Below are 27,676 nucleotides of genomic sequence, written 5' to 3' on the forward strand. Positions count from 1 at the left end.
CAAGGTCAGACGTTTATAAAACAAAGATATATTTTACAGGCAGACCACGGGAAAAACACCATACCTTTCAAACACAGAAGTCTCTGTGCAAAGGGCACTGGGCCCATTGCCATCAGTCCCCATGGTTCCCTTAGGAATGAGCTGGGGAAAAGCTTGGGGCAGTGGGCCCCAGAGGCAAGTCTAAGGTAGAGAGGAAGGAGGGCTAATCCAAGCCTGGAGAAGGCTCATCCTGCTCCATCTACTGGTCAGACTGGGGACAAGCTACAACCACCAATAAATTAAGGAGAGGGTGGGGTAGAGGAACTGGAGGTTTTGCTTTCTTCTTTGGGGGGAGTACAATCTTTGAATGAGATGGGGAGGGACCTCGACTCCCACTCTGAGGACCCATCTTCTTGCACATTTGCCATGGTCCACACACCATCAGGCTGGTCTGTGTCCTGTCAGCAGAGAGCTTAGGGCCCCGTTCTACTGAACCCCACTTCCCACTGCTCCCTACTCTTACGACCCACTCTGGGACAGACAAAGGGCATTTCTAGAGGAAATGAGCAAGGTAACAGCTGAAGGGTGAGGGCAGAAAGGAGGCCCAAAGCTGTGGGGGAAGGTCAGGAGGGGGCAGTGCATGAAGCCAAGGAGGCTACTGGAGGCCCTTGGCCCAGCAAACACACACACACACACACACACACACGTGCACACATACATACATACATACATGTGTCCCCCCCCCACAGACTTTCTGCAGCCCCATGAGAGGCTGGGGGCGGGGAGGAAGACTTCTCTAGGTGGTTACATTTTACTTCGGTCTACTCCAAGTTCCGTTTCATGATGGTTTCTAGCGCAGTGCAAGGCAGGCCTTCATCCCTGTATGGAAGGATGAGGAGGCGGGGAGGGTGGGATGGGCAATGATGAAAGAAGGAGGCCACTGGACACTCCTGGAATCTGGGCCTCCCCTCAGCTGATTTCTCCTAGTTGTCCCAGAACACTGACCAGTTGCCAGGCCTTGGTGTCCAAAGCAGCAGAGGACGACTCCCTGCGGCTGGGCTGGCAGCCCTTCCTCAGTGGGTGTCGTGGGTGGGAGAAGGGCAGGTGCCACTATAAGAACTCCACTAAGCATTCAATCTGCTGCTGATAGAAGGAGATTTCTATTCTCTGAGACCCAGTACCCCTTTAAGCTAAGATACCATGAGCAGCCTCTGTTTCTAACAGTTTAACTTCTGCACCTGACCTGAGGCAATGAGTGTGCAGGGAGCAGGGCAAGGCAGAGTGGGCTGTGGCAGGTTCCCAAGAGGGGTCTTCCAATAGCCCCTTGCATGATGCCATGCCATCAGAATGCTTAGTCCTGCTCTCTGAGGAGGAAAAAGTTTCAGATGCCCCTAATCTAGAAGATGCTCAGACTCTAACACAAGGCAGCAAAGCCTGGCACTGGAGAGCTGGGGTCTGGGCAGAGGCAGGGCCTGGCCAGCATCCAGCCCTGCTGCTTCAGCTACAGCTTCATGGTCCCACTGCCCTGATAGAAGGAGAAGAGAGGGCAAGGTCACCTGCTCTGGAGGCCCCTGCTGGGGCCCAACCTCTGGGCTTGTGGGGGGGCTGGAGAGTCCAGGGTGCGAGTGGCCTCAAGGGTACAAGGGTGTCTCCAGGAGTGGAGGCTGCCACCTCCCAACTGCACATCACGTAACGCCCCTCCTTCCCATATGCGGGCACACACGGGCACACACAGGCACACACATTCTCTTCGCAGGGGACTTGCTTTCCCTGCAGTCCGTGGTCTGCTGGCATTGTGGCCATGCTGCGCCCTTCTTTCTGCAGCTGCTCAGCTCTGCTGCTGGAAGGAGAAACATCCAAAAGCAGCAGTCAGCCGACATCTTGAACCACAGGAGCACACTCGCTCCTCCCTGCTCGTCCCCGCTGTCCCACTCCCCATGATGACCAGCCTGGGGTCCAGCAGTCAGGGTCAGGGGGATGGTGGATGTGGGGGCTCCTGTTCAGGGCAGTGCTCTCTATCTTGGAGAATGCACAGGCCCTGCTGTGATGAAATGCAGGGGAATTTCACCCTACTGAGGATAAATCACTGGTAATAGCCAGAGCTCCAAATGTATAAGGCACTCCAAGGACAAGGCCAGGAGAGAATGACTGTTCAGGGCCGGGTCTCTACACAAAGGTACTGGAGCTGACTGAGGGGGCCCTCTGAACCAGTAACTTGTAATGGGAAGGAACTGAATGGGCTCATGGCCAGTTAAGAGAGCCCAGGCCAGGGTGGGAAGGGGAGCAAGAGGACGAGCTCGGGGAAAATGAAGATATCCCTTGGTTGGGAGTAGAGGGAGGAGGACGCTGACAGTGAGGGAATCCAATTTAAAACAACTCTCCATGAAAGTCAGGGCCTATCTATACAGGCAGTGTTGTCACATGGAACAGTCAGTCATATGCACAGGTCCATGTGTAAGTGTAAGGCGGTGGGATCCTGAAGGCACAGGGCACAGGATTGAGAAGGCTGAGGAATCTAAGAAAGCTGGGGACCATTTAGGGGCAGGGGTGGCTGGGCATGAAGACAGCAGCAGGCTGGAGTGGGCTAGGAAGGGGAGAAGCAGGTGCCGAATGGTGGCACAGGTAGGGTCAGAACATGGTATGGAGACTCAACAAGGTGAAGGCAGGCTCCTTGTCTCAGTGCTTAGGATGGTGCCTGGCAGGATGGTGGCAGGTGGCCAATGAATGCTTAAGGGTGTGAGGGAAGGAGCAGCCTGTCCCTGAAGGGAAGGTCAACAGACTGGACACGAGGAGAGAATCAGGATTTGCTGAGCACAGAAAGGGTCAGGAGGGTGAGAGGAAGAGCATAGAGGCACAGGGATGAGGCCTGGGAGGAAGCTCTGGGTCATCCTGTTCAAGGCTGAGGGGAGCAAAGGAGGCAGAGCCTGAGGTCCAGATGAGGTTCTTGTTTCTGATCCACAGCAACACAGAAGGGAGGGAGAACTAGTTGTCATGGGGGAGAGCCAGAGTGGAATTTCCCATGGAGGCATGGAGGTGGACAACATGTGGGCACAGCCCCTGGCAGGAAGGCAGAGGAGCGGGGGGAGAGGGTGAAAGGGGATGAATACCCTCGGGAGCAGGGTGGAGGGATGGGGTGTCAGTCGCTGGGACAGCTACCTCGGGCCAGCTCCAGTTCTCTAACTTGTACCTTCAAAGGAATCCCTTCTACGCCATCCCCAAAAGGCAGGTACTAGCCTGTATTTGAACACCTCTCATGATGGGGAACTCACTACCTGTGAAAGCAGCACATCCATCCTCTGTCAACTCTAACTGTTAGAACTTTCCCTGCATCGATTCCTTTGGGGGCCAAGCAGAACGAGTCTCCTCTCTTGTAGTGAGTGAAAAGTGAGACATGAGTCAAACTCCTCACTTACAGAGAGCTCCTAGTAGACAGCAATGAACCCAACCAGAGTGCTGTGAGAAAAGACTGCTGACGGGTGTTAGTGATCACACTAGTGGAAAGAAGACAATGAAAAGGGTGGCACTGGGTCTGAAGGGCACAGCACTCAAACCATGGGGGCGGGGGTGGTTTCAAACATTCTTCACAAAATAATGTGACTGAGACACAAAGGTATGGAGGCTGTAACTCAAGGCGAAATCCCTAACATAAGGAGATTTCAAACAGCTACATAAGCTTAAATTTATCTGGGTAATTACTGGTCTGGCAGGGGGCAGGATGGCAAGGCGGCTGGGACAGCGGCAGATCTGTGCCTGTGGTGACACGCAGCCCTCACAATGTGCACATTTGGGAAAATGTGCTTCCTTAACCTACGTGCTAGATCCTAAGGTTCATGATAAATAACTGGTGGCTGTCCTTCATTTTCGAAGGTGACCAAGATGACATCACCACTGTAGAGTGAAAAGTGATAAACAGCTACATTAGCAGTAACTACAGGTTTCCATTTCATGCAAACACCTTCTATGGGTTTAATATATAGGTATGTATGTGACCATCAGTACATCAACAAGAATTTACATGCTCAGTGTCCCAGACACCGCACTACGGACTGGGAACAAAGACCCTGCTTTTCGGGACTCTCATCCTCAGAAGGGGTAACCGTGCTGCGAGCAGGGTGGATGGGAGGCAGCCAGGATAGGATGTCTATGGAAGGGGTGGCGGGCCCATGATTCTAGTACCAAGATGTACAGGCCCAGATCAGAGAAGACAATCAAAAGAGGCCAGAGGCAGTGAGGCTCTGTGGCAGGCTAGAAGATTCACTCCCTCAGGACCTGGCCCAGCGCTCCCCACGCCAGCCACACCAGGGTTGCTGACATACATTTGCTCCACAAGCCAGTCAGTGACTGGTCTTGCTTGCTGATGGGGTTGCTTCGGTGAAGGTAAAACCTCCCGCAGTCTGGAGTTAACTGGCCTGGGGAAAGAAGGCTGCTTTCCTCAGCTTCCTGTGAACCCTTGCCCTAGTGTAGCTGCACAGAAACCCACGGGGCTGGACTGGAATAAGGTCAAGCTCAGCAACAGACTGAGGCACAAGGCCCCAGCTCCCTATGCTGTCAGCAGATGAGGGACAATGTCATCAGTAGGGGGGGAGTCGCAGAAAATGGGGAAGGGGGAATCCAATGAGATCTCACAGCCAGGAGAAGAAGCAAGGGGGGAAAACCCCCCTGAAAAAGCACAGGCCAAAACATCCATCTGTCAGGTATTGGCTCTTTTCAATCTGCCCTTAGTATAAGGAAGACAGGAGACTGGACACAAATGAGTTAAGACTGCCCTACCATGGGATGAAACAACATAGGCTAGACAACTGTGCATACACAGCACTTCCTGTTCCCTAAACAAGAAACTCAGAGCTCCCCCAGGCCCTGGTGTGGGCTCACCTCCCACGCTGGGCCTGCTGCAGCTGGGGGGACTGGGAAGGGGGCCCAGTAGCTAAAGGAGCTGGACAGCCTTGGTCCAGAAGCTGCAGCACATACAATGACCACACGGGCAGGCACTGGAGCCCTGCCCCCAAGATGACTGAGTCTCTTCTCTCTGGGCCTCTGTTTCCTTCTCTGTAAAATGAAGGAGCTGGATGAAGGATCCTTGAGGTCCTGTCCAGCTCCAAATTCTAGGATTTTAGGACCTATGACCAGAATTCCCTGAAAGTCTGACACGCTAGGGTTATGTCTTGTTCATAAGATGCTATGAAATGTTAACGCTGTTGGTCCCCATCCCATGTGGGGGAGGAGGAGTCAAAGAACAAGTCAACAGGTAGTGAGACAAGTCAGAAAATCAAGGAGACAAGTTGCTTTTGGAAGCTCTGGAGAATGGGGAGGAGGAATGGCATGGGAGACTCCTTATGGCCCCACTGCATTCAATGGGGCTGCTCTGCAGATGGAAGGAGGCAAACACGTGCTTCTGCTCTCCCCAACTGGCAAATAATTAGACAAATAATGAGAAAAATCTGCAAAGAGCCCCAGTATAATGGAATGGGGACAGTAAGCAGTTTTAGGGATTACAGGGAACCAGCTGGAATGATTGCTTGTTCCTCTGGTTCAATGGGCAGAGCCCCTGGAAAGCTACCCCAGGAAAGAGGAAGCTGTGAGCATCCTCTCTGCAAAAGGTTGTAACCTGGTGGTTTCAGGGCACATCATCTCACAAGACTGATTTAAACTGCCACCCTTCAGGTCATTCTGTGGATGACCACAGCTGTGAGCTAGATACCAGACTTCTAGATCTCAGAGCCGAGAGGGCCCTTAAAAACTGGCTGGTTCAGGCCTGAATTATCTCCAAGAAAGAGTAGGTCAAGGGGAGGCCAGAGAGGCAAAGTAGCTCACCTAGAATGGAGGAGAGCCCAGGTGACTAGGCCCCCATCACCCCACACTGTCACACATCAGCTCCACTGTCTGCTTAATCCAACCTGGGGGTAGGGCTCTGAAGGGCAAGGAACACTGAAACTGGCACGAGGCACGAATTGGGGTTCAAATTGCTTCTCCCACACCATGACAGCTCTGCCTTTATCTGCACAACCTTCCTGTGAAGGACTGCCAGCTTTCACGCAGGGCCAACGCATCTGTGTGATCTAATGAAGAATGCACTGGACAAGGTAGAGACTCGATCCATTGAGACAACTCTCACGGAGCATTAGGAGATGTTAAATGGATAAGTCTGATATTAAACAAAAAGGTTTTGCACAAACAAAACCAATGCAGCCAAATCAGAAGAAGGAAAGCGGAAAGCTAGGAAAAATTTTTTACAGCAAGTGTCTTTGATAAAGACCTCATTTCTCAAATATATGAAATTTAGAGGAATACAAGGCATTCCCCAACTGATAAACGGTCAAAGGACATGAACAGGCAGTTTTCAGAGGAAGAAACTGACGCCACCTACAGTCATGTGAAGAAATGCTTTAAATCAGCACTGACTGAGGCACCACCACAGATTGGCTGTGGCAGAAAAGGAAAATGACAAACGTTGGAGGGAATGTGAATAAGCTGGGACACCAATGCCCGACTGGTGGAGTTGTGAACTGGTTCAGCTATTCTGGAGAATGATTTGGAACTATGCCCAAAAGCCTATAAAACTGCGCATACCCTTTTGACCTAGCAATACCGCTGCTAGGTGTGTATTCCGAAGAGATTTTTTTAAAAAAGGAAAAGGACCTGTTTTTTACAAAAATATTTACAGCAAGCAACTGTTTTTGTGATGGCCAATAACTAGAGATTATGGGCAATGGCTAAACAAGTTGTGTTATATGATGGTGATGGAATACTACTGTGCTATAAGAAATGATGAGCAGGCAGACTTCAGAAAAACCTGGAAAGACTTACACGAACTGAAGCGAAGTGAAGTGAGGAGAAATGGAAGAATATTGTACACAGTTACAGCAATACTGTCCAATGATCAACTGTGAATGACTTAGCTATTCTCGGTAATACAATCACAAAGGATTCAGGATGAAAAATGCTAACTGTCTCCAGAGAAAGAAATGAAAGTGTCTGAAAACAGACCAAAGAACACTATTTTTCACTTTATTTTTTTGTGTTTCTTTTTTGGGGGGGGGGGTCTATGTTTTCTTTTACAACATGACTTCTATGGAAATATATTTTGCATGACAGCACATGTATGACCTATATCAAGTTATTCACCATCTCAGGGATAGGGGAGGGAAGGGAGAATTTGAAACCCAAAAAAATTTTTTTAAATGAATGTTAAAAATTTTTTTTTACATGCAATTGGAAAAGATATTATTTAAACAAAAGACAACTCTCATGGCCATGCCCTTCCTTCTCCATGGGTTACCATATGAGGTCAGCAACTGCCTGGAGATCAGCAAGAATCTCCCCTACATCCACCTAACTTATACACAATGTCAGAGCCATCTTTCTGTCCCTTCCTGGATTGAGTCACTCTCCTCAGCTTAACAGACACTCATTGTCTCCCCTCTGGCTTCAGAATAAAGTCCAAACATTTCTGTGGGGTGCTCAAGGTTGTCCCTACTTGTCCAGATCTGCCTCCTATACAAACTTTCCACTCAAATCAGACCCATCTTCTCACTGTCCCTAAACATGTCACAGCCATTTCTGCCTCCATACATTTTTTTTCAGAGTACTTCCCTTCCTCATAACCAACTCTTGGAGGTGACAAAGAAAACTGGCTCCAAGACACAAAGGGGCCTTTCCTAGTGAAAAGAATCTTGGATCAACTGCTAGAGAACCTGAATTCAAACTCAAGCTCTGCCTGTTGTGTGAGATAAGGCAGATCATTTCATCTCTCAGAGACTGTATACCCATCTGTAAAATGGTGATAAACTTGGGAGCCTCTTGTGCTGCAAAGTAAAACCCAGCCTGGGAGCTCTTCCACCTCTCTGGTCTCCAGTTCTGGACTGGGAAGAACAGCTCCTCCCTGGAGCTCTTTAGTATTCCCCTCCCTATCTGTAAATTTCCCTTTCTTCATCACCAGGTCTTCAATGACCACAGGCAGTTTCTCTTTCATGGAGGTTCAAAATTGGAAGGGATGTGCCAAAGGCCACCCTAGAGTCCAATCTCAACTTGACCAAGAATTCTTTCTACTACATGCCTAGCAAGTGTTGACTGCTTTGCTTGAAGGCTCCAGTGCGGGGAACCTGCCATCTTCTGAGGCTGCCCATTCTAAGTCTGGATAGAGCTGAAAGGAATCTTGTCCTGACATGGAGCCCATACTGGCCTCTTTGAAACCTCTCCCCATGGCTCCTGGCTGTGTCCTCTGTGGCCCAGCAGAACAAGGATAATCCCTCCTCCTCCAGATGGCCCTTTGGCTACCTGAAGACAGTTTCTAGGGGACTGTAAATCTCCTCTTCTCCAGACTAACCAGCTAAATAGTTAAAGGAACTAAACAAATCCTATCTCTGTACTATACTGTACCCTACACCATTCATGTGGTACTTAGCCCACACTGTCTTGTACCATTTGTAATTCTTTTCTGGGCATGTCTTGGTATCATCCCAGCAAGACTTCATCCTTCTAGCACCAAGCACAATGTGGGACCCCAAGGCACAGTTCAAAAGATCGCCTGCTGGTTTACTGCAAGCAAGTCACTCAATCTTCCTGGTTTTTCATGTCCATGGCACCTGCTTGCCTCCCACATCTAGGAAAACAAAGGAAATAGTTCCTGCTCGCTATCTCACAAGCAGGACAAGTTCCATGAGGCCTTCAATGCTCCTAGCACAACACACAACAACCTTGGTAGTCCTTAACACCAGGAAGAAAAACAACAAAGAGCTTAGGAAAGGAATAAAGGGCAGGCAGCTGAATGTGAGAACTGATACGTCTGTGCTGGAGAGAATTAATCTAAAAATAAAAACCAGAGCCCTGGAGACAGCAGGGATTCAGAAAGAGAGAAACCAAGCAACGTGGACGATGGTAACTCAAGAATCAAAGGAAGACTGAGACAACGAAACAGGTTCCAATGCTGGGGCCTCCAGGGAGAAGGTGGATGCTGGATGGGGATCTCAAGAACTAAGGGAGCTCCTACTAAAAAGAGGATTAATCCTGGCACCTCCGATCTGGACAACGAGAATAAATGCCTAGGACAGTGACAGGAAGTATGGGCAGTGTCTGGATGCACTGAGCGAGGCAGGGATCAGGGTCCTCCTCATATCTATCATCTCCCCAGTAACACTGAGGATTGCCTAGCACGTTGGGGGTGGTGCTAAGTATTGTTAGCACAACGATCCAATGGGCATCTCAGCATCTTCAGAAGGGTCAGTGCTGCTCTCTGCTGGCTGGCTTAAGGAATCCAATGTGCTGGGAAACAGACAGGTGGAGGGGGAAGAGGGAATGGGGAGAGGGGGAGGAGGAAGACGGAGAAGGGGAGGAGGCGGAGAGAAGGAAGGGAGGGCGGGGGAGGAGGAGTGTTGTCTCAGAAAGCCTGTGCATACGTCACGAAACGTCTCCTTCCTGTCTGCTAAGGCAGCACAGGCCTTGATTGGGCAGCCTCTCAGGGCCTCGCATCCGGTGGCATTCATTCTCTCTCTCTTTCTCCCTCCTCCTTCCCCTCTCTCCTTCCCCCTCCCCCATCAGTTTCTTCACAGATTCAGTTCACTTGGGGAGGAGGGATTGGGAAACAAACATTCTCTTAGCTGGCAAGAGGAGGAAAGGATTCTGATTTGTTTTCCCCATTAAAATTTCTGAAAATACTCGATTTCAAACAGGTCCTAAATAATGCCCTGCAATTTCGGGATGGTGTGGACTCTGCCCAAGTGCAAACAAGGCTTAGGAGATTGGGGTTCGAGGTGCACTGCTGTTTTCCTGGCCACCCCAGCTCCCCTGGGATGCCCCGGAGAAGGTCCAGAGAGGCCAACACTCACCCTGTCCCCTCTCCCAAGGCCCTCAGCCTGGTGTCTCACACTTTGCTGGCCAGCTCTGGTACGGGCAATGCTGCCATCACACGGGCCCGTTTGCTGTGCTCCTCTCTAGAAGCCTCCTCTGTGGCCTCCAGTTTGCGTTTGGGGGATGCTGGGCTACAGGGCAGGGGCTTTGGGCCTACAAGGAAAGTAGAGTCAATTCAGAAAAACCTGTATGAATGGATGCTGAGTGAAGGGAGCAGAGCCTGGAGAACACTGTAATAGTAACAGCCACAGTGTGTGATGACCAACTTTGATAGGGCAATGCAGGGGTCTAAGACAATTTCAAGACTTAATGATGGAAAATGCCCTCCGTACCCAGAGAAGAACTGTGGCGTCTGAATGGAGGTCAAAACTGACTATTTTCTCCTTTTTGTTTGTTTTTTCTTTCTCATGATTTTTCTGTCTTATTCTGACTCTTCTTTTACAACGTGACTAATACGGAAATGTTTAATATGATCCTACATGTAAAGCTTCTATCAGATTGCATCCTGTCTTGGGGAGGGGAAAGAGGAGAGAGAGGGGTAAATTTAGAACTTAAAATCTTAAAAAAGTGAGTAGTGAAAACTAGAAATAAATAAATAAATACATTTTTGAAAAACAAAGTAGAGTTAAGCTCTGTATATCTGTGGCATGTGCAATCAAAAGAGATGGAGGCAGAAAAGGAAGAAAGGAGAAGAGAAAGAAAGGAGGAGGGAGGGGAAAAAGTCTGTGCACCAACAGGGTTGGCACTACACAGCATCTCTGGGCATTGGCAGCGATAGCAGAATTGGGGCTGGCCCCCAAAGCCAGGGCTTCAGGCTGTAGTCCCTACCTGCCTTGGATGCTCTAAGGCTGGCACCTGGCGCCCACTAGGGTAGTCACTTTGACAGACTGACCAGAAAGGACAGTGGAGCTCACCTGTGCTGCTCACACTGCCGGCTTGGCCCATGCTTGTCTCTGCCATGGGGCTGCTGAGATCTTCCATGCAGGATGGGACAGATGCCAGTAAACCTGAGCAAGGGTTGAGAAGGGGTAAGGGGAAGGGGAGGCAGTGAGACCAGCAGGGGAACAAGGCTGGAAAGGATTCTGAAGCTTCCTTTCTGCCTCTTCACCCCCATTACTGCTTAGCATGAGTATGTAAGTACTCGCTCATCTGGGTGCCAGGAAGGATGCGTGCAGTATCAGAACTGGCAGGGTGGCCCTCCTCTCTGTCTTGGTGGCCTCACAAGAACAAGCTCACAAATGGCTTTCCTCCCCACTACCCTAGGATAGTCACTGGGGAAGGACCCTAAGGCTCAGAAGGAAGGGATGAGTTTACTTTCGGGGGAATCCTCAGCTTCCTCCCACTCCACTGTGAGTCCAGTCAGAGCGGGCTCCACACTCACAGAGGCCCCGGTAGCGGGAAAGCTGCTGGTAGATCTGCTTCATGCGCTCAATGTTGAGCCGGCTGGTCTCTGCATGGTTAACAATGGGCTTGGGGTAATCTACCCCGATGATGCACTTGGCTGCCTTCTGCACCGATTCGGGGGCATTCCAGGGCTCATAAATGTAGCGCGAGGGGAATCCTTTCAGCTGGGGTAGGTAGCGCCTACAATGCACATGGAATCCTCAGCATGCTCACTCTCTACACAGAGCCCCCAGCATGCTCACACTACATGAAGCTCTGGCCTCAGTATGGTCATCCCACTCTCTCTCCCACCTGACATAGTCTCCGCTGGGGTCTGTCCGGCGACCAAAGCCCACAGGGCAGTAGCAGTGGAAGAACTGTTGGAAGAAGGCACTGCAAGACAGCCACATCCAGCTGCCTGCATTCACACTGAAATCAGCATCGAGAAGCAGCTCATCAAACACCTGAGGGACAAGGGGATCGGGAGAATCACTGGGGGCTTGGGGCCATGATCTTTGCTAAGTCCTGCTGAGTCGGAAAAGTTTGTCTCTGAAAACTGAGGTCCAGAGAGGGGAGGGACTTTCCCATGAGGAGAAGCAGAGCCTGGATGTGCCCCAGGCCCTCTGCTGGGGGCTTCCAGGAGCAACCTCACCTGCCCCATAAAAGCCATCACATGAGATACTCACCCGGACCCCGCTCTCCCAGCTGACCCAGAGGTCTCCTCGGGTCAGGAAGCATGCCACAGCATGCCTGGCCAGGTGGTGGATCCAGCCTTCCTGCCGAAGCTGGGTCATGATGGCATCGATCCAAGGGAAGCCAGTTTTGCCCTCTGCCCACTTGGCCAGAGCTTCCGGGTTGCGGTCCCAAGGGATCTGGATGCAGATGGGGTTTCCCTCCATTCGGTCAAACTTGGGGTTGTTGGTTGCTGCAGTGTAGAAAAACTCTCGCCAAAGGAGCTGCCCGTACAGAGACAGCGGTGGGGTGTTATTCCTTTTGACCTGAAGGTAAGAAGGGCAAGAGGTCACCAGAAATCAGAAAGGCCGAGGCCATTGGCCAAGGCCCTCTATGGGGGAAGTCAGGGAGTGCTGTGGTGGAAAGAGTCCTGGTCTGGAGTCAGAGGATCTGTTCCTTATGACCTGTGATGACCCAGGTGAATGACTTTATTCCTCTGGGCCTTGGTTTTCCTTCTTTCAGATGAGTGCCTCTTCTAGCCCTAAATCCTGGGGTTTTACAAAGCCTTGGAGGCCCACCTCCACCCCAGGAGCAATGGCAGTGTGTGTCTGAAGAGCAGCCAGGGGCCCAAACTATGGCTCTCAGCTGGATGGCTGGAATATGCAAAGTAAAGAAAGCAGCACTGTGTTGGAGGGGATCAAGCACCCACCAGAATGGGCTTGAGAGTCAGGAGATCTCCTTGGGCCAGATCAGACCCTGGCCTGCGGGCTCGCATCTGGCCAGTCAAAGGAAACTTTTCATTTCTAAGTATGAATAATGCTCTGCCTCTGAAATTTGGCCCAACAAGCCCCATACAACAGCCAGGGTGTGGACACCCAGGATTTGAAAGCACGCAGACCAAAGTTACTGTATGTAATCAGATGCTATGATAAAGAGACAAAGTCATGATTTAGAAATGTCAATAAAAGCACCCTTAAAATCTACACCCTGTATGTGTGGTGACTTAGGTGGCTGATGGCGCTTTCTCAAGTCAGAAAGCACTGGAGAGACCATATAGTCCAACTCTCCTGTTTTACAGATGAGGAACATGAGGCACCTGGTGGGGAAGGGGGAGGATGGGACATTACTTGAGGGCAGGCCTGTTGACCACAGATCCAGAGCTCTCTTACTGCTCCATGTCCCCTGCTAATCTGTTTCCAAGGGTGGGAATGTTTTCTGATAGACCCAATCTAAGGTAACCAGGGACAAAGCACAGCTGCCCAGCTCATTGTTGCCTCCTTCCCTGAGCCCCAGTCACGGTCAGGGGGATAGCCTGAGCCAAGGAAGGGCTCCCTGGGCTTGGAGACAATGTGCTGGCTTCACCTTCTTATACAGTTCCCAGAGGCGGTAGTAAAAGAGGCGGCAGGAGAGGCAGCCAAAGCGCAGATAGGGGCTGAGGCCTGTGGGGCTGGCCAGCAGGGAGGTGGCGTTCATCCTTGGTCTCTCATAGTTGGCAACCCAGGCCTGGCAGAAAAGAATCAAAATAAGAAGCAGCCCACCTGCTTGCAGAGATCCCCCAACAGCCCTGCCAGTCAGGCCTCAAACCCGCTCCCCACCCCACTTCAAGAGGTCAGGCATCCTCCTGCTGCCCTGGCCTCTGCTCCCTTCCCGTTAGCTGGAGAACGTCTACTAAGCGAGCACCCAGCCTGGGGTGGATGGCCGATGACTGGCTTGAGATTTGGCATCAGAAGACCTATTTTTTATGACCTGTGATGACCCAGGTCAATGACTTTACTCCTCTGGGCCTTGATTTTCCTTCTTTCAGATGAATGCCTCTTCTAGCCCTAAATCCTGGAGTTTTACAAAGTCTTGGAGGCCCACCTCCACCCCAGGAGCAATGGCACTATGTGTCTGAAGAGCAGCCAGGGGCCCAAACCTAGCTTCGGGGTGCCATGGCTCTCAGCTAGATGGCTGAATATACCAAGTAAAGAAAGAGGCGCTATGTTAGATTTATGCATTTAATAGATCGCTCTTGGACCCTATCCAAGGGAATGAATCTAATAATGGAGGCATTGAAGGTACCTCAGCAAGCTGAAGGGGGCTCCCCCTCAATGGTACTATAGGGGCAGCCATTTATGTCACCTATGATGAGATTCCTCATCTCTCCTGGGGCCAGAGATCCCAGAGAGCAGGGGTGAGGGGAAGACCCACCAGATAAAGGCCAGGAGGCTTGAAGTCCAGTCCTGCCTTGGGCCCTTAAATCGCTGTGCCATTTTTTAAAGGCAGCTTTTTAATCTTTCTGGGTCTTGCCTGTTCAACAAATTCAGACCCTGTCACAGAGATTCAGAGAACAAATGTGAAGGGGGTCAGAGGATGTAGGAATGCCAAGGGAGAGACCAATTCCTCACACCAAGAACCTGCCCCTGTAGCCATGAGGGTCCCCCTGAACTTTCAGGTGTGCTGGCCTTTATTTAGGGGGTCCCACGCCTCTGCTGTGCTGTACAGGACAGGATTACAAAACAAGGGAGCTCACTGCCTTCTCCTGGAACCAGCACCATCACCCCAGATGCCCTCTCCAGAGAAATGCAGACATGTGACCTCTGTTCTTCTTGCTGTCTTAGCTCTAGAATCAGGTAAAAACCTTCCTGGCCCACCTACAGTTTTTTCACCTTTCTATATTCCCAGCAGGCCCCCATCCAGTAAGCTTGGATGGCCCAGGTGTCCCCCAGGGGCTTGACAAAGAGGTTTCTAAGAAAGGTGAGCCCACACTGAAGGGATAGGGCGAGAGCCTTTACAAATGTCTGCTTAAGATCCCAAAAGACAAAGTCAGTTCCTTCAGCTCTCCTGCCTGCCCTGGTCCTGCTATCCCATCTCTCACCTGGAGTCCTCCTGGGTGTCTCTCTTTAGGCTCAGTCCAGCCTGGCTGTGATAGGGATAGATTGTCCTCTCCCTGACCTTAGGCATCAGGCCTTTTAGCTGTAGCACATGACAGTACCCCATGAAGGACAGCACAGGTCGCTGGTGGGGATCAGATCATACAAAGTGTGCTAGGCTATTGGCTAAGTATGTGAAAGGCCCACAAGAAGTCTTGTCTGAATTGGAGGGGCCCACTTCCTTCATCTAATTGCTGGCCAAACTGCCCCACTCTCTGAAAAGGGCTGGGGTCAAGATGGCGCCCCTCTCAGTCTCGCGTAAGCGTGTCAGAGGTAGAAGAGACCAGAATCCTTGGCTGACTAGGTTGTTAAGCCCAAAGCATAGACTGTGTCAGCCAGCTGCTGGCCATGGGAAGGACCCAGGGAAAAGGAGCCCTAATCTCATGGAAAAGCCGGAAGGCCTCTGCTTTGGGCACATGAGCCAAGTGGTCTCTTCTGATTCTAGCCCTGTTGCCTAGCTGCCCAGGCGTTTGTGGGTCTGATGTCCCTTTCCTCCTCCTCATTAATGCCTACATCACTGTAGAGGTGGAATCTTCAGCAAGGCTACTCATTCATTTCAGAAGTTGGGGAGCAGTGCACCAGAACAGATGCAGAAAAGGAGGAGGGGGAGAGAGGGGTTCAGCATGGTAAGGGACCTGAGAGTTCACTCTCCAGTGCCATATCCACTGGTTCCTCTTCTCTTGGAGGACCTGGAGGCAGCTTGGGCCGGGCAGTGCTCACATGGGCTAATGATGAGAGCCCACACTGACCACTGGACAGCTTACCAAGCACTGTTCTCCCAACAACCCTCTGAGGTAGCTCATACAAGGTCCACCTATCCCATTTCAGAGAAGACTGAGGCGGAAACACAGTGTGACTTGACCATGGTCACCTGGCCAGTAAAAGGCAAGCCAGAAGCCAGGTCTTCTCCCCCCAGGTATGATGTTCTCCAAGAAGGAAAGGATAGAAGGAAGCCTGGGGTTCCCACTTTCTCCAGCTGGGACATGCCCACTTCTCATACCAAGTGAGTTCCTACCTTCCTTTCCAAGTGCTTGTCCAACCGGGCCAGCGCTTCCATTTCTCCTCCTTGCCAAACAGCTGGGCCGAGTCCATCAGTGGGAAATCCTGGCAGAAGAGAGTCAGGTCATCTGGAGGGAGGCACCCAATGAGGAGGCCACCACACCTGTCCTGCCCTTCTGCTATGCAAGGACCAAAGCGCACTTAGACCTCGAGGATCCTTTTGAGTTTCTGTTCTCTGGGGGGCCCAGTCTTTCCTCATGCACTAGACAGGAGGAGCCACCCCTAGACTCCCAGGGCCTCCAGCTTAACTGGCAGGGACCTTGTCGCAGGTCACTGGGAAGGGGGCTGTGCTCCCTTCCATGTGAGCCTGGGGACATTCAAGGTGCCCAGCATGGGGGGAAGCTTACCAAGCTCCTCCAAGGAAGGCACACCATAGGTGTCATCATGGTTCTCCTGAATCTCAGCTTGGCACTGCTCCATCTGCTGACTCGTCACACAGCTCACAGGCTTTTTAGGCAGCTCCATGCGGCTGATAATGGCCTGAAAGCGCTTGTAGGTGAGGGGTGGTTTCTGCCCATTTAGCTCAATGATCCTGAGGATCCCAGAGGATACTCAGTGTCACTCCCAAGGCCTGTGGCTGAAGACCCTGCCTGCTCACCCTAAAAACCTGCCCAATACACACAAGGTGCTCCTATGATATTTCACTGACTTGAGAAAAAGTGGATAGCTGTATTACCATTTTACAAAGGAAAATTGAGGTAAAAGTGAACAAGAGATATGCCAAAGCAGGAGACTAAACCAGCCAGGATGGGATTTCCAGTTCTAGGATATCTAGACTGAACAGCCAAAAGAAAAGAAAGCCAGCCTCCTCTCCTCAGCTGCCCTGCTCAGCCATCTGGGTCACAAGATCAAGTCCCTGGGAGCCCACTTTCCCAGTCTAACCTTAGGGCGTTCTTTTACAATGGCCTTAGAGACATTTCTTCCCCTGCTAGTAGGAGAGAAGGCAAGGCTGGCTTCTATCTCCCTCCAAAATGGGTAAGACAACCCCAGGGGCCTGCTGGGATCAGTCCCAAGGACAATTAGCTCCTTCCTGGCCTTGCTCCTAACTCCAAAGTGGAAGCAGCAGACAGGGTGCCTAGGGAGGGGGGAGGCTGGCCAGCTCAGCAGTATTCTGCAATGCTCCCCTTGAGTCCCAGGCTCCTCTGATCTATAGATTTGCCATCTGTGGAGGGGGGAGGTCTGGGATGGTCAGCATTACGGGGCATTCTGTTTCCTAAGCAAGAGAAATGCTCCTCAAGGGGTACTAACAGGCTCCTCTCGGCCTGAGCCAGGTTCCCCAGACCTGCTGACATTTAGGCCCCTGTAGCTGGCTCAGAGGTTTATGCAACACTGGGCTGGTCATGTTCCATTCTCAGGCTTTCCCCTTCGTCAGAGATAGCAGGTGGGTGGAGGCTATGGGCCACACCCTCTTCCTCCCACTCCGCCCCCTCCCCTCACGTGGAAGTGGGAGGGGTGCCATGCCCGGCCTGCTCCAGCAGCCTCTGCTCACATGTAGGGCCGTGTGACCCAGCTAGCCGGCAGTCACCACTAGGTGGGTGTCCTGGGGCTGGGAAGCAGCAGGGCAGCCAGTGCTTCCAGCTGGAGTAATCAGGGAGAGGGTTTCCTTCTTGCATCTCCCCTTTGAGCCTGAAAACCCATTTGCAAAGGCCTGGGAACACAGGAAGCTGGGGGCTCTCCACAGGAGTCGCCACAGCCAACTAGCTCCGTGGCCTGGAAATCCAGATAGGTGGGGCCTAGGGTGCTAGGCAGGGACTATCAGTGCAGAATTCTGGGGAGGGCAGCTTGGAAAAAGGGTAGAAGGAGGGCAGCCAGACATGCCCACCCCCGGGGGGCCTCGGGGTGGGGATGCTGACTCTTCGTCTTCCCTCGTGTCCAGTCCGTGTGCCACCCAAAGGGACAAAGTCTCCCCATCTGGTCTCAGGGACCTCCCAGCTCACAATGCCAGGCTCCAACCTGAGCATGCAGGACCCTCACCTGTCCAGGTCATATAGGGTGTGTGAGTTTTCCGTTACCACCTCCACGCCGGCCTCCTTGGCCATCTTCACAATTGCTGCATCCCGTTCTTTCCCAAAAGGCTCCGAGTCATATTCAAAGGTCAGGCGGGTCACACCCCATTCCTGTGGAGAAAGTTTCTGTTAGACCCAGGGCTGGGGGGACCCAACTTGGCCCTCACCTCCAAGAAGGGAATGGGACTGAGGCCAAACAAGAGGAGCAGCAGGGCAGACCAGCCATGCTGCCTAAAACAGAACCAGAATCCGGGGGGCCGTGGGCTCTGAGGGGGCTCCCTGGGGAGCTCCACCTGCCCTACCCAAGTCCGAGCAGCTGCCTCACTCAATGTTGGGGCCAGTGGGGCCTGCGAGGTGCAGGATTCCCCCAGCTCTGCAGCTTTTCTCCTGAGGCAGACACAGCCCTGCAGACCCTGCCCTAGTTTCCCTGGCAGACTTAAGCAGGGAAATAGTTTTATGGTTTCCACAGCAACCCTCCTGAGGTCAGTGCAAGCAAACAAAGAGTCGACAGGCCCTGGCTGGCTGCTGCTGTGGCCAGAGCCCAGCGGCTGACCCCTCCTATGGCTCCCTGTGGTCATCCCCATCTGACAGATAAAGAGCCAAGACTGGCAGAGGGGGAGGCCCGGTTCATACTTGCACAACTGGTGCATAGCAGGGATGGGCTTCCAATCCAGGGCTCTCCTGATTCTAAGGGCAGTGCTCTGACCATTACATTACCCTGCCTCTCTGGAGCAGGGATCCTCGTCTACAGCCTCTGCCCCCTCCCCTACCTGGGCAATGGGCATCTGATGGGGAGGTGGGGGGGAGGGATACTTTTCCTCCCTGCCAAGATGGGCTTGTGGGGGCACTTCAGGGCTGGGTCAACAACCAGAACACAGGCACCGAGAAAATCTGGTAAAGCCAAGTCTCTCTGGTGGCGACGGCCCCTGGGAACAATCTCAAAACAGCAGTCTCTGTGCACAGCACTGTCTGTGCCACACGGCCCAGGGCAGCGTCTGGGGAAGGCGGGCCATCGCTGCTTAGAGAACTCTGGGCAGGAATTTAGAAGCTGGCTAGTCTGTGAAAAGAGGGCCAGGAGGGCTGGGACAGGGTCAGGGTCAGCCAGAGCAGAGGAGGCGTGGTCTGAACCTGGGCCCTTGACTGAACCCGTTTGCTGAGAGAGAGAAGACAGTCCCTGATCTTCATGGGAATCTTTGGCCTCCAGAGACTCTTGGAGCAGCAAAGCAGGGATCTGGGACCCAGGCTGGGTCCACGGACATCCCAGGGTGCTCTGGCTCTACTCTGAAAACTGAAGTATGCTTTTTTAAAGGTTGGAAATGAGTGGACCTGGATTCTTACCACCGAGATCAGCTGGATGACCCGGGGAGCCGTGGACACCCAAACTGAGATTTTTCAATAACCTACCGTACAAGAAGTAGAAGCTCGTTTAGAAAGGCTGACATTCTTCCCACCCCCCCACCAGTAATCAGACCTGGCTTCCCTCCTGAAGAGAGAAGCCTGCAGGAAAAAGAGTCAGGAGCCTTGTTCAGTCTTGTTGGCTTGAGCTCAGGGAAATATGGGAAGGAAGTCATCCGGGTCTAGGCTGGAAAGTCATTCAGACTTGCCATATCGCACGTCTGGGCTGAATGAAAAACTTTTCTAACAAGAAACCCATCTCATGTGACTCCTCAACACTGTTCCTCATCTGCTGGCCATCTGACTTGGAGCAGTGGATGCCTCCCGCTCACTTGGCCTGCATCCATGTTGGTCCAGGTCAGGTCAAATGAATTTCTCCCACTTCCTGAGCATCCTGTGGTATCCATGGAGACCCCCAGAGAGCTGGAGAAGCTAGACAAGCCACACCAGGGCAGAGTCTCTGGGTCGACACAGAAGTTGAATTTCTCTCACCACCTACAAACCCCTTACCTTGAAGAGTCTTGGGAACACATCAGTTGGTTGTCCTCGGACTACGAAGAGGCGAGAGTTCAGTTTCCTTAAGCTGATGTCCAAGTCTTCCAGGGACTGGAGAAGGAACCTGTAGAACAGAAGCAAGATTAGTTAGCAATGGGATAGAAAAAAAGCAATTTTCATCATCAAAAAAATGTTTATGGTTAGATCCTTTTTCAAACAGCATCTTAATTTCCAAATACATCCCTTCTTCTCTCCTTTGCCCAGGAAACCATCCCTTTTACCAAAAAAGAAAAAAGCAGTGCAGCAAAATCTAAGAGCCCATCAGCCATGCCGACCATCTCTCCATTATCCACACTGGAGAAAGGAGGGAGATTTGTTTTTGGAATTCTTCTCCAGGGCCAGTCAGTCACTGATGTCACACCAACAACACTGTGGCTTGGTTGTCACTGCTGGCATCAGTCTGTCTAAGTCTCCCCAGGATTCCTGGAATTCCTCAAATTCACCGTTTCTTCTGGTACAATCATATTTCATTACACTCATGTACCAGAATCCCTGGCCAATGGCGTCTCTTCTGTTTCTAGCTCTGAGATCTTCCAGTCAGAAGGTCTGGAGAGTGTAGCTGTTTTTATCTCTCCTAACAAGCAGACCACAGAGCAGCTACATCAAGCACCAGCAGCATGGTGGCAGTAGCCACCTTCTACAGCTTGTCATGGAACCTCAGACCATTCTTTCCTCTCCCTGGGCCTCAGTTTTCAAATACAGCTTGATGCTCTTGTGAGTAGTGTTAGGCTTGGAGTCAGGAAGCCCTAAGTTTGAATCCTAGTTCAGAGGCCATGTGGGATTCTGGGGAAGTCACTTAACTTCTCAGCCTCAGTTTCCTCCTCTGTAAAATGGGGATAATAACACTTGTTTTACAGAGTTACTGTGAGGATCAAGGAGATAATTCATGTAAAGTGCTTTGCAAATATCAAAGCATTACAGAAACACTAGCTAGTTATTATCATTATTCACAAACCACCCTGCCTGTCTCCCTTGATCATTGGGATACCCAATGGTATCCCATGCCAGGGAGCTGCAGTTTGGCAGTCCAGCTCTCTCTGCCCTTTACGCTGGTATTATCTGCATGCTGACAACAGTTCTGGGTCAAACACAATCTTGTTCTCTGCATTTTCCTCCAGGGCTGGTCTGCACTACACATAAAACCTAGGGGGGATAACCACTCAGGACCGCACATTCACTGTGGCTCCGAAGCTAACAGCTTCTGGCAAGTCCAGGGGATGCTGCACATCCCTAGCCCTTGCCCTTTCTATATGCTGACAAGTGGTCTCTCTGGCCCAGGACGCTTCCAATCTATTCCAGACACCAACCTAAGAGTGGCTGTGGTTAAACCAATAACATTCTGGGCGTTTTCACCCTAAAGCACATTCCTGACACCTGCCCTGGAAGCCAAATCGTGGCTTCATCTGGAGGGCTCTGGGGGACCTTTTTATTCAATTTTGGGCAACTGTCCACTATTTCAAAAACCACAACACTTCTGGTATTTTAAAGAGAACCAAGGCAGGTAGGTCTGCAGTGTCCGGGCATCTCTGAGGAGCCTAGAGTCTACCGTGTGAGCAGTAAAGCCAAGGAATGGGTGTCTTCCCAATAAGGGCCCTGCAGCGTCTCCTTCTCTGGTTTCAGCACGTGGAGACTTTCCCACTGTACTCTGCATAATGAAACCCAGTTCCTCCTATGGGGTGGGAGGGAGGAGTAACCAGGAGCCAGTCACACATTCATCTCCTGGCTGCCAGCCACCACCAGCCCCAAAGCTGCTGCTGACGTACAAGGCAGGGCAGCCACCGCAGACCTACATTCCTGCACAGGCTGATTCCAAAGCTTGCTCCAAAGCACCATGCCAGAGACCTTCCCAGGGAGAGTGTAAGGAGAACTTAAATCGGCCTGATGTTGCCCTGTGGGATACGAGAGCTCAGCCTGTGTGAACTGCCATGTTTTGAAAAGGTGACACCTTCAGAAATGGAAAGGAATGACAGCTATTGTGTCACTCCTCCTCTGCCCAGGGGAAAAGCAACGATCGACACATGGTAAACAACCTGATGCCACCTGAAGTGGGTGGAGTTTCCCAGAGATGGCCCAGAAGCACTAGGGTGACTTTACATTTCAGGACCACAAAGAAAACTCTTTAAGAGTTTTAAATAAGTGGGGGGGCACCCCCGCAGTGCCTTTCACTATGCACTTTGGAAGGATCTGCGAGTTGGGGGGGCCTCCCCAGCGCTCAGGGTGGCCCATTCTCCTATTACCAGGAAGTCTGTCCTCACATGCTTTCTTCCCAGGTTTCCTCCATACTGAATACTTCAGCTCCTTCAAGGGATAAGAGGAGATGGAGGCCCCTGCCTTCGTGGGTCATTCTTCTCTGGTCACTCTCTGGTTTGACAATATTCTTCCTAAATGTGGGCTTTGGAGACTGCTCAGGCATTAAGGCCACAAGCTATCATCTCTAGAGAACTGGAGAGGACCTTGGGGTACTGAGTTCAGCCACCTCATTTTACAGATGAGCAAAGTTAAGTGACCTGTCCAAGGTCACATGAGAACTGGGGGAGCCAGAATCTGAACCCAAGTCCTCTGACTTCCAATCCAGTGGCTTCCCCCCTCACTCCACAACCTGTACAGTCCATCTTACTTATACTTCATCGCTTTCAGGTGCCATGATGCCATTGGTGTGAGCCTTCCCTCTCTCCATCCCTGCAGGTGACATCCACTCCACATTCAGTGGCACTCAGGAGTTTCGGTGACCAAAATAATTCATCTTCCAATGGCTGGCCAATCTGTCTCCAAACTGAGCGGGGCCAGTGCTGGAAAGCGGACGTACATCCTGTTGCTTGGCCCCTACAGGAAATCGACCCAGCCTGGTACAACCTGCCAGAACCTGCAGGGAACCTCTGAGATCCCCAGGATTACATTCCCATTGGGATGAGGCAGTAGTGAATGACTTTGGGAAGATACCTAGAAAATGGGTCCATTTCTCAGGAGGGCATCCTTACGTGGGCGAGGGTCTAAGAAAAGCGTAACCTCGACTGCGAAGGGTCAGAGGACTGGCTGAAGGAGGCAGGGATGGTTAGCCTGCAGAAAAGGAGGAGTAGGGCAGGCATGATAACTGAGGGAAGGGGTCAGGCCCCTTCTATCTGGCCTCACAGGGTAGGACAAGGAGCAGTGGATGGGAATTACCAAGAGGCAGACTGAGGTCTGGCATAAGAAAAAACCTGCTAACAAGGAGACCACTCCTAAAACAGAGTGAACAGTGGAATGGGAGCTCTTCTTCCTCTTGGAAGTCTTTAAATACATGACAAATGAGCATTTGGTGGATGTTGTAGAGGGGATTATTATTTGGCCAGGGGTCTCTGAAATCCTGCCATCTCAGGGGCTCTGTGACATTTTATTTAAGCTCCAGAAAATGGAGTCAGAAGCAGCCTCATTATATCACTAAGCATTCTAGACCCATATTCGCCAAAATATGTACATCTCTCCAACTTGTCTAGGTGGCAAGGAAGTCAGCTAGGCCAGGCTAGGAAAGAAAAGATGCTCCCCTCTCCTTAGCCCAGGGAGGCACAGACAGAGAGCCGACCTGTGCAGGAGCCTGAACAAGTGCCTGGAAGCAACCTGTCCTACAACCCCAGCATTTTTAGTTTTCAGGATGCATTTTGCCTGTTCAATTCGTTTCAATCTGCTTCTCCTCATTAAGATTAACTTCCTCTCCACCTACTAATTTCCCTGGCTTCCTGTGGGTCTCAACTAAAATCTCTTCTTTTCCAGGAAGCCTTTCCCAACCCCCTTTAATGACTTGTGATCATGATTTCCTAATGATCTTGTGCATAGCTTGCTTTGTACATGTTGTTTCCCTCAGTAGATCGGGAGTTCCCAGAGGAGGGTCTCCCCAGAGCTTAGCACAATGCTTGGCACACAGCAGGCACTTAATAAATGTTCACTGACTGATCTATGTCTAACACATCCGAAGGACACATGGCTCTGTTCATCTTCCCTTCTGAGAAATGGCCCCCACTTGCTATGCTCCATCTGGTATGCTACTGTTATAAAAGGGGCCCAGACAGAGGCCTGGCTGACGGTGAGTAGCCAAGACACTTGAGAAGACAATATTTCTGGCCATGGGGAGACAGAAGCCCAAATTCTAGCAGAGAGCTGAGGCCCGGCCCCCACAGCACTCTGGCTGTCAGCTCTGCATAACATCAGGGCAAGCTGGAGCCAGGCCAGCCAGCTCTGGCAGACATGGATACTCCTGGGTCAGATCTAAGGAAAGGCCCTTCAGCAGCTTTCATTTATCCCCATGGGAGCAGGAAGAAAATAAAAGACAAAGGCTAGCCCATCATCTTTGGGTTTCAGAGTTCCCTGGCTGGCTTCAGCTCCTGGCAGAGCAGGTCAGGCCCTTGCAGCAGAATGCGTGAGATCCACCCTCCTGGGCCAGAGGCATGGGGAGTACCCCCCACAAGGAGCCAGCTGGGACTCTATGTTGAAATATAGACAACAGTCTCACTGGATTGGAGGCTCAGGAAGGGGCGCCAGAGGTTCATGGTCAAACTGCAGCCTGAATTCCCTCAGGAGAGGCCTTTGTGGACAGAGCCTTAAGGAATGACTAAGATCCTGCCAGGCCCCCTCCCATCTCTTCTAGCCCAAGTCCTCAGCAAAGGGAATGGCTGAAAGGTACTTGCTCTTTTGTAAGAGGGCTTAGAGATATGCCGTATTTGCTTTTGCAAAATGAAAGTCTTTGGGGTCCAGTCCTTGGCCAACATGCCATCATCAATGAGTACAACACAGGCCTCAGCTGGCTGCTTCTATGGGACATAAAGAAATTGTACAGCCGGAGCTTTTTCAGCAGGATCAGGTTTCTGGTCTCTGTTGTATGCTTTATTTCACAAATAGGAAGGGGATCCAGGGCTGACATGCGAAACCATTTACAATTATAAAAAGCTTTCCCTACTCCTGATTTAGAAGATGAGGACAGAGATTTTCCTCCCCTATGGACAAATGGAAAACTCGAACCTTGAAAGCAGAATGATTAAGCGACTGGCCAGGATACTTGCTTGGATGGCTTAGAAGTAGCACAGCACCCCTGATGAGTGTGCCACGCTCTGATCCGTGTACACCCCAGGCACCACCTGCCTTCTCACTGATCCAATTGCAGGAAAGCTTCCTCTGTACTGGAGTCTGACTGTGCTGAGCCACCTGCAATCAGAGCCAGCTGACAGGCTGCTCCCTACCTGCTGTCATCCTGCAGAGCTCAACGGATACAGAGGCTGAAGCACAACCTGCTGCCTCAGGTTACCAACAGTTTCTGTCGGAGTCCATGAGCAACAACCAAGTTTGTGGCCCCTGCCTACACGAGCTCAGGCAGGCCTACCTACACCAAAGGTGGGGGGGGGGTTCTATTTTAAATGCCAACATCTACAACCGGAAGGCAGCTCACCTTCTCTTCTTCTGGTTCTGAGGTGTGGCTAGGACTGTCCCCAAGATCCCCAGCACACTGGAGGCGGGCATGTGCGGGGCACACCTGGTAAGTCTAAAAGCAGCTTGCAAGTGCCAGTATTGTATCTGTCTGACACAGGGAATGCCACCTCAGGAAGGTCTCTCTCTCCTCATCCTGCCTATTCCCCCCACCTGGTGGGAGGAGTCTGTTTTGTGCTGCTTCACCCCCAGCTCCGTCCTTCTGGCCAGCCAAACAGCCTGTACAGAACTGCAGCACGCTGGCAGGGTGGTAAGGCTCCCGGGATTCTGTATCAATCCCACAGCGTACAACTCAGGTACCATGCCCTGCCATGCGATGTCCTTCCTTCCATTTAATCATCTGAAAACTAGCCACAGAACGTTCGTGGCAAACACCAAACTGCACACCACACGTGGCTGCTGCCAAATTCCACCGCAACCAGTACCCAGGCACTTTGCAATGACCCACGTGGCCCTATTCAATGCCCATTAAGTCACGCACACTGGAAAAGCAGAGTTGTTCTGGTCCCTGGCCCTCAGCTCCCTGCTCTGTGAGGGAGGAGCCAGAAGGAGAGCCCTCAAAGGGCCAGCCACGGGAGTGCTCCACAAAATGATGCCACGGGCGGGTACGAGGCGGCCTCCGGGCTACGGCCTAACTGGCATGCAGTCCTCCGGAAGGGGCACAGAGCCCTCAAGGTCTGGCTAAGCTTTCATCTGGTGACCAGAAAAGATGCGGGGGAGGAAGGGCAGCGACGGTGGGCACCATCATCTACCATCTGAGGTCATGCTTTAGCATGCCAGCCTGACGAAGGACAGCACAGACCACGCAGGCTGGCTCTGCCCGCGGCCCTGTCCTCAGGGGCAGAGGGACGCTGACCAGGCAGCTGGCCAGCCACGGGGCACTGCCCCTGGAGCCAGGTCCGAGGCCTCCACAACGCAAACAGGCCACTGGGTTGCATCACGCCGTAGGGTCAGGTCGGATCTGCCCCGGAGCCCCAGCCCCGCCCCCCCCGGGGCAGACGCCTCCGCACGGGCTCCGCTCGGAGCTCCCCAGGCTCGCCCCGCGGGAGGGCCCCTCCTCCGGCATCGGCTCGGACGGGAGGCCGAGGCAGACACGCGCTCCGAGGCCCCGAGGCGGCCACCCCGCCCTCCCGGGCCGGGCCCCTCCCCCGCCCCGCCCCGCCCCTCCGCCGCCGCCGTCGCGTCACCCCCGCCCCCTCCCCACGCAGGCCCCTCCCGGCCCGCTCACCTCCAGCGGTTGATGCCCACGGAGGACGAGGCCGCGAACCACGGGTCGAGGATGTAGACGCAGCGCACGCAGCGCGCCCCGCGCAGGGCCGCCTGCAGCGCCGGGTTGTCGTGGAGCCGCAGCCCCTTGCGGAACCAGTGTACGGAAGAGGCGCCCTCCTCCGGGGCCGGGGCGGGGGCAGCGGCCGGCACCGTCACCGTCACCGCAGTCGTCGCCGCCATCACAACCCAGACTGCGGCCGACGCCGCCGCTCCGCCCAGGTCGGGCCCTCAGGCCCCGCCCCCTCGAGATACCTCAACCAATGGGGTTTCCTCTGCGCTCGCAGGCCCGCCTCCCTGCTCTCGGGCTGCCAGTCCTACTGGTTCGGAGCTTCCCGTGGTCTGATTGGCCCAGAGGCCTGGGACCGGTCCCGCCCCGTCACGTTCCCACCATGTGTGTCGGCCCAGACAGGGGGCGGGGCCCACGGGCGGGGCGGCGGTGACGCACTGCGTCTGCGTTTCTGGCTACGTCTGTTCTTCATTTTCCACCCTGGGCACCCAGGGAGGGGTCCGGTCCTGGGCCCGCCGGCGCTTCGGGGGGGCACGCGGACTTCTACCTTCTCGAGGAACTCCCCTTGCTGCCGTTTGCCCCACCCTCGGGGCTCCGCCTGTCCCTCCGAGGGGCTCGGCCCGGACGGGGCGGGGGGCGTGGCTCGGCCCGGACGGCGAGGGGGGAGGGGCTCGGCCCGGACGGGGCGGGGGGCGTGGCTCGGCCCGGACGGGGCGGGGGGCGTGGCTCGGCCCGGACGGGGCGGGGGGCGTGGCTCGGCCCGGACGGCGAGGGGGGAGGGGCTCAGTCCGGGCGGGGCGGGGGGCGGGGCCCGAGTCCCGGGGGTCGGCCCTGGGAGGGAGCTGGAGCCTCGGGTCCCGGCTGGGGGGGGGGTGTCCTTCGATCTCCGTTTCCTCCTCTCCCTGCGGACGGGAAGGGCCGGGCAGGCAGCAGCCACACGTGTACCCCCGTGCGGTCCGTGCCCGCGCACATAGGTGTCCAGCAGACTCCCGCACGCGGGGGTGATTTACCTGTGCAGCGCTTCTTACCCTTCTGGGTCATGGGCCCCTTCCCAGAGAAGGTTCTTAAGAGCGTGAAACAAAACGCGTGGGTGCGGGGGGGCCGGCTGGCAGCCTTCAAACGCGCCCCAGCCCCGCACCTCTCTG

General features: G+C 53.0%; 1 protein-coding gene across 5 annotated transcripts; it reads right to left on the reverse strand.

The window, feature by feature from the left end:
• On the reverse strand, positions 1–26,773 carry CRY2 (cryptochrome circadian regulator 2). Of its 5 annotated transcripts, none has more exons than XM_072617726.1 (12): positions 26,484–26,773; positions 19,760–19,868; positions 17,823–17,965; positions 16,196–16,380; positions 15,805–15,893; positions 13,240–13,380; positions 11,892–12,203; positions 11,518–11,669; positions 11,204–11,406; positions 10,737–10,829; positions 9,801–9,975; positions 1–1,819 (listed from the first exon to the last, which is right to left on the reverse strand). In XM_072617726.1, the coding sequence occupies exons 1-11, from the start codon at positions 26,702–26,704 to the stop codon at positions 9,836–9,838; spliced, it is 1,788 nt and encodes a 595-aa protein (XP_072473827.1). In that variant the 5' UTR covers positions 26,705–26,773; the 3' UTR covers positions 1–1,819; positions 9,801–9,835. The 5 variants fall into 5 exon arrangements, with proteins under 5 accessions (XP_072473827.1, XP_072473828.1, XP_072473824.1 ...); XM_072617727.1 differs by lacking the exon at positions 26,484–26,773 and adding an exon at positions 25,218–25,308; XM_072617723.1 differs by lacking the exons at positions 19,760–19,868; positions 26,484–26,773 and adding an exon at positions 18,157–18,447.
• Between the last annotated feature and the right edge of the window lie 903 nt (positions 26,774–27,676).

Source organism: Notamacropus eugenii, chromosome 6 (genome assembly GCF_028372415.1).
Source record: "Notamacropus eugenii isolate mMacEug1 chromosome 6, mMacEug1.pri_v2, whole genome shotgun sequence".
In the NCBI taxonomy this organism is placed as follows: domain Eukaryota; kingdom Metazoa; phylum Chordata; class Mammalia; order Diprotodontia; family Macropodidae; genus Notamacropus; species Notamacropus eugenii.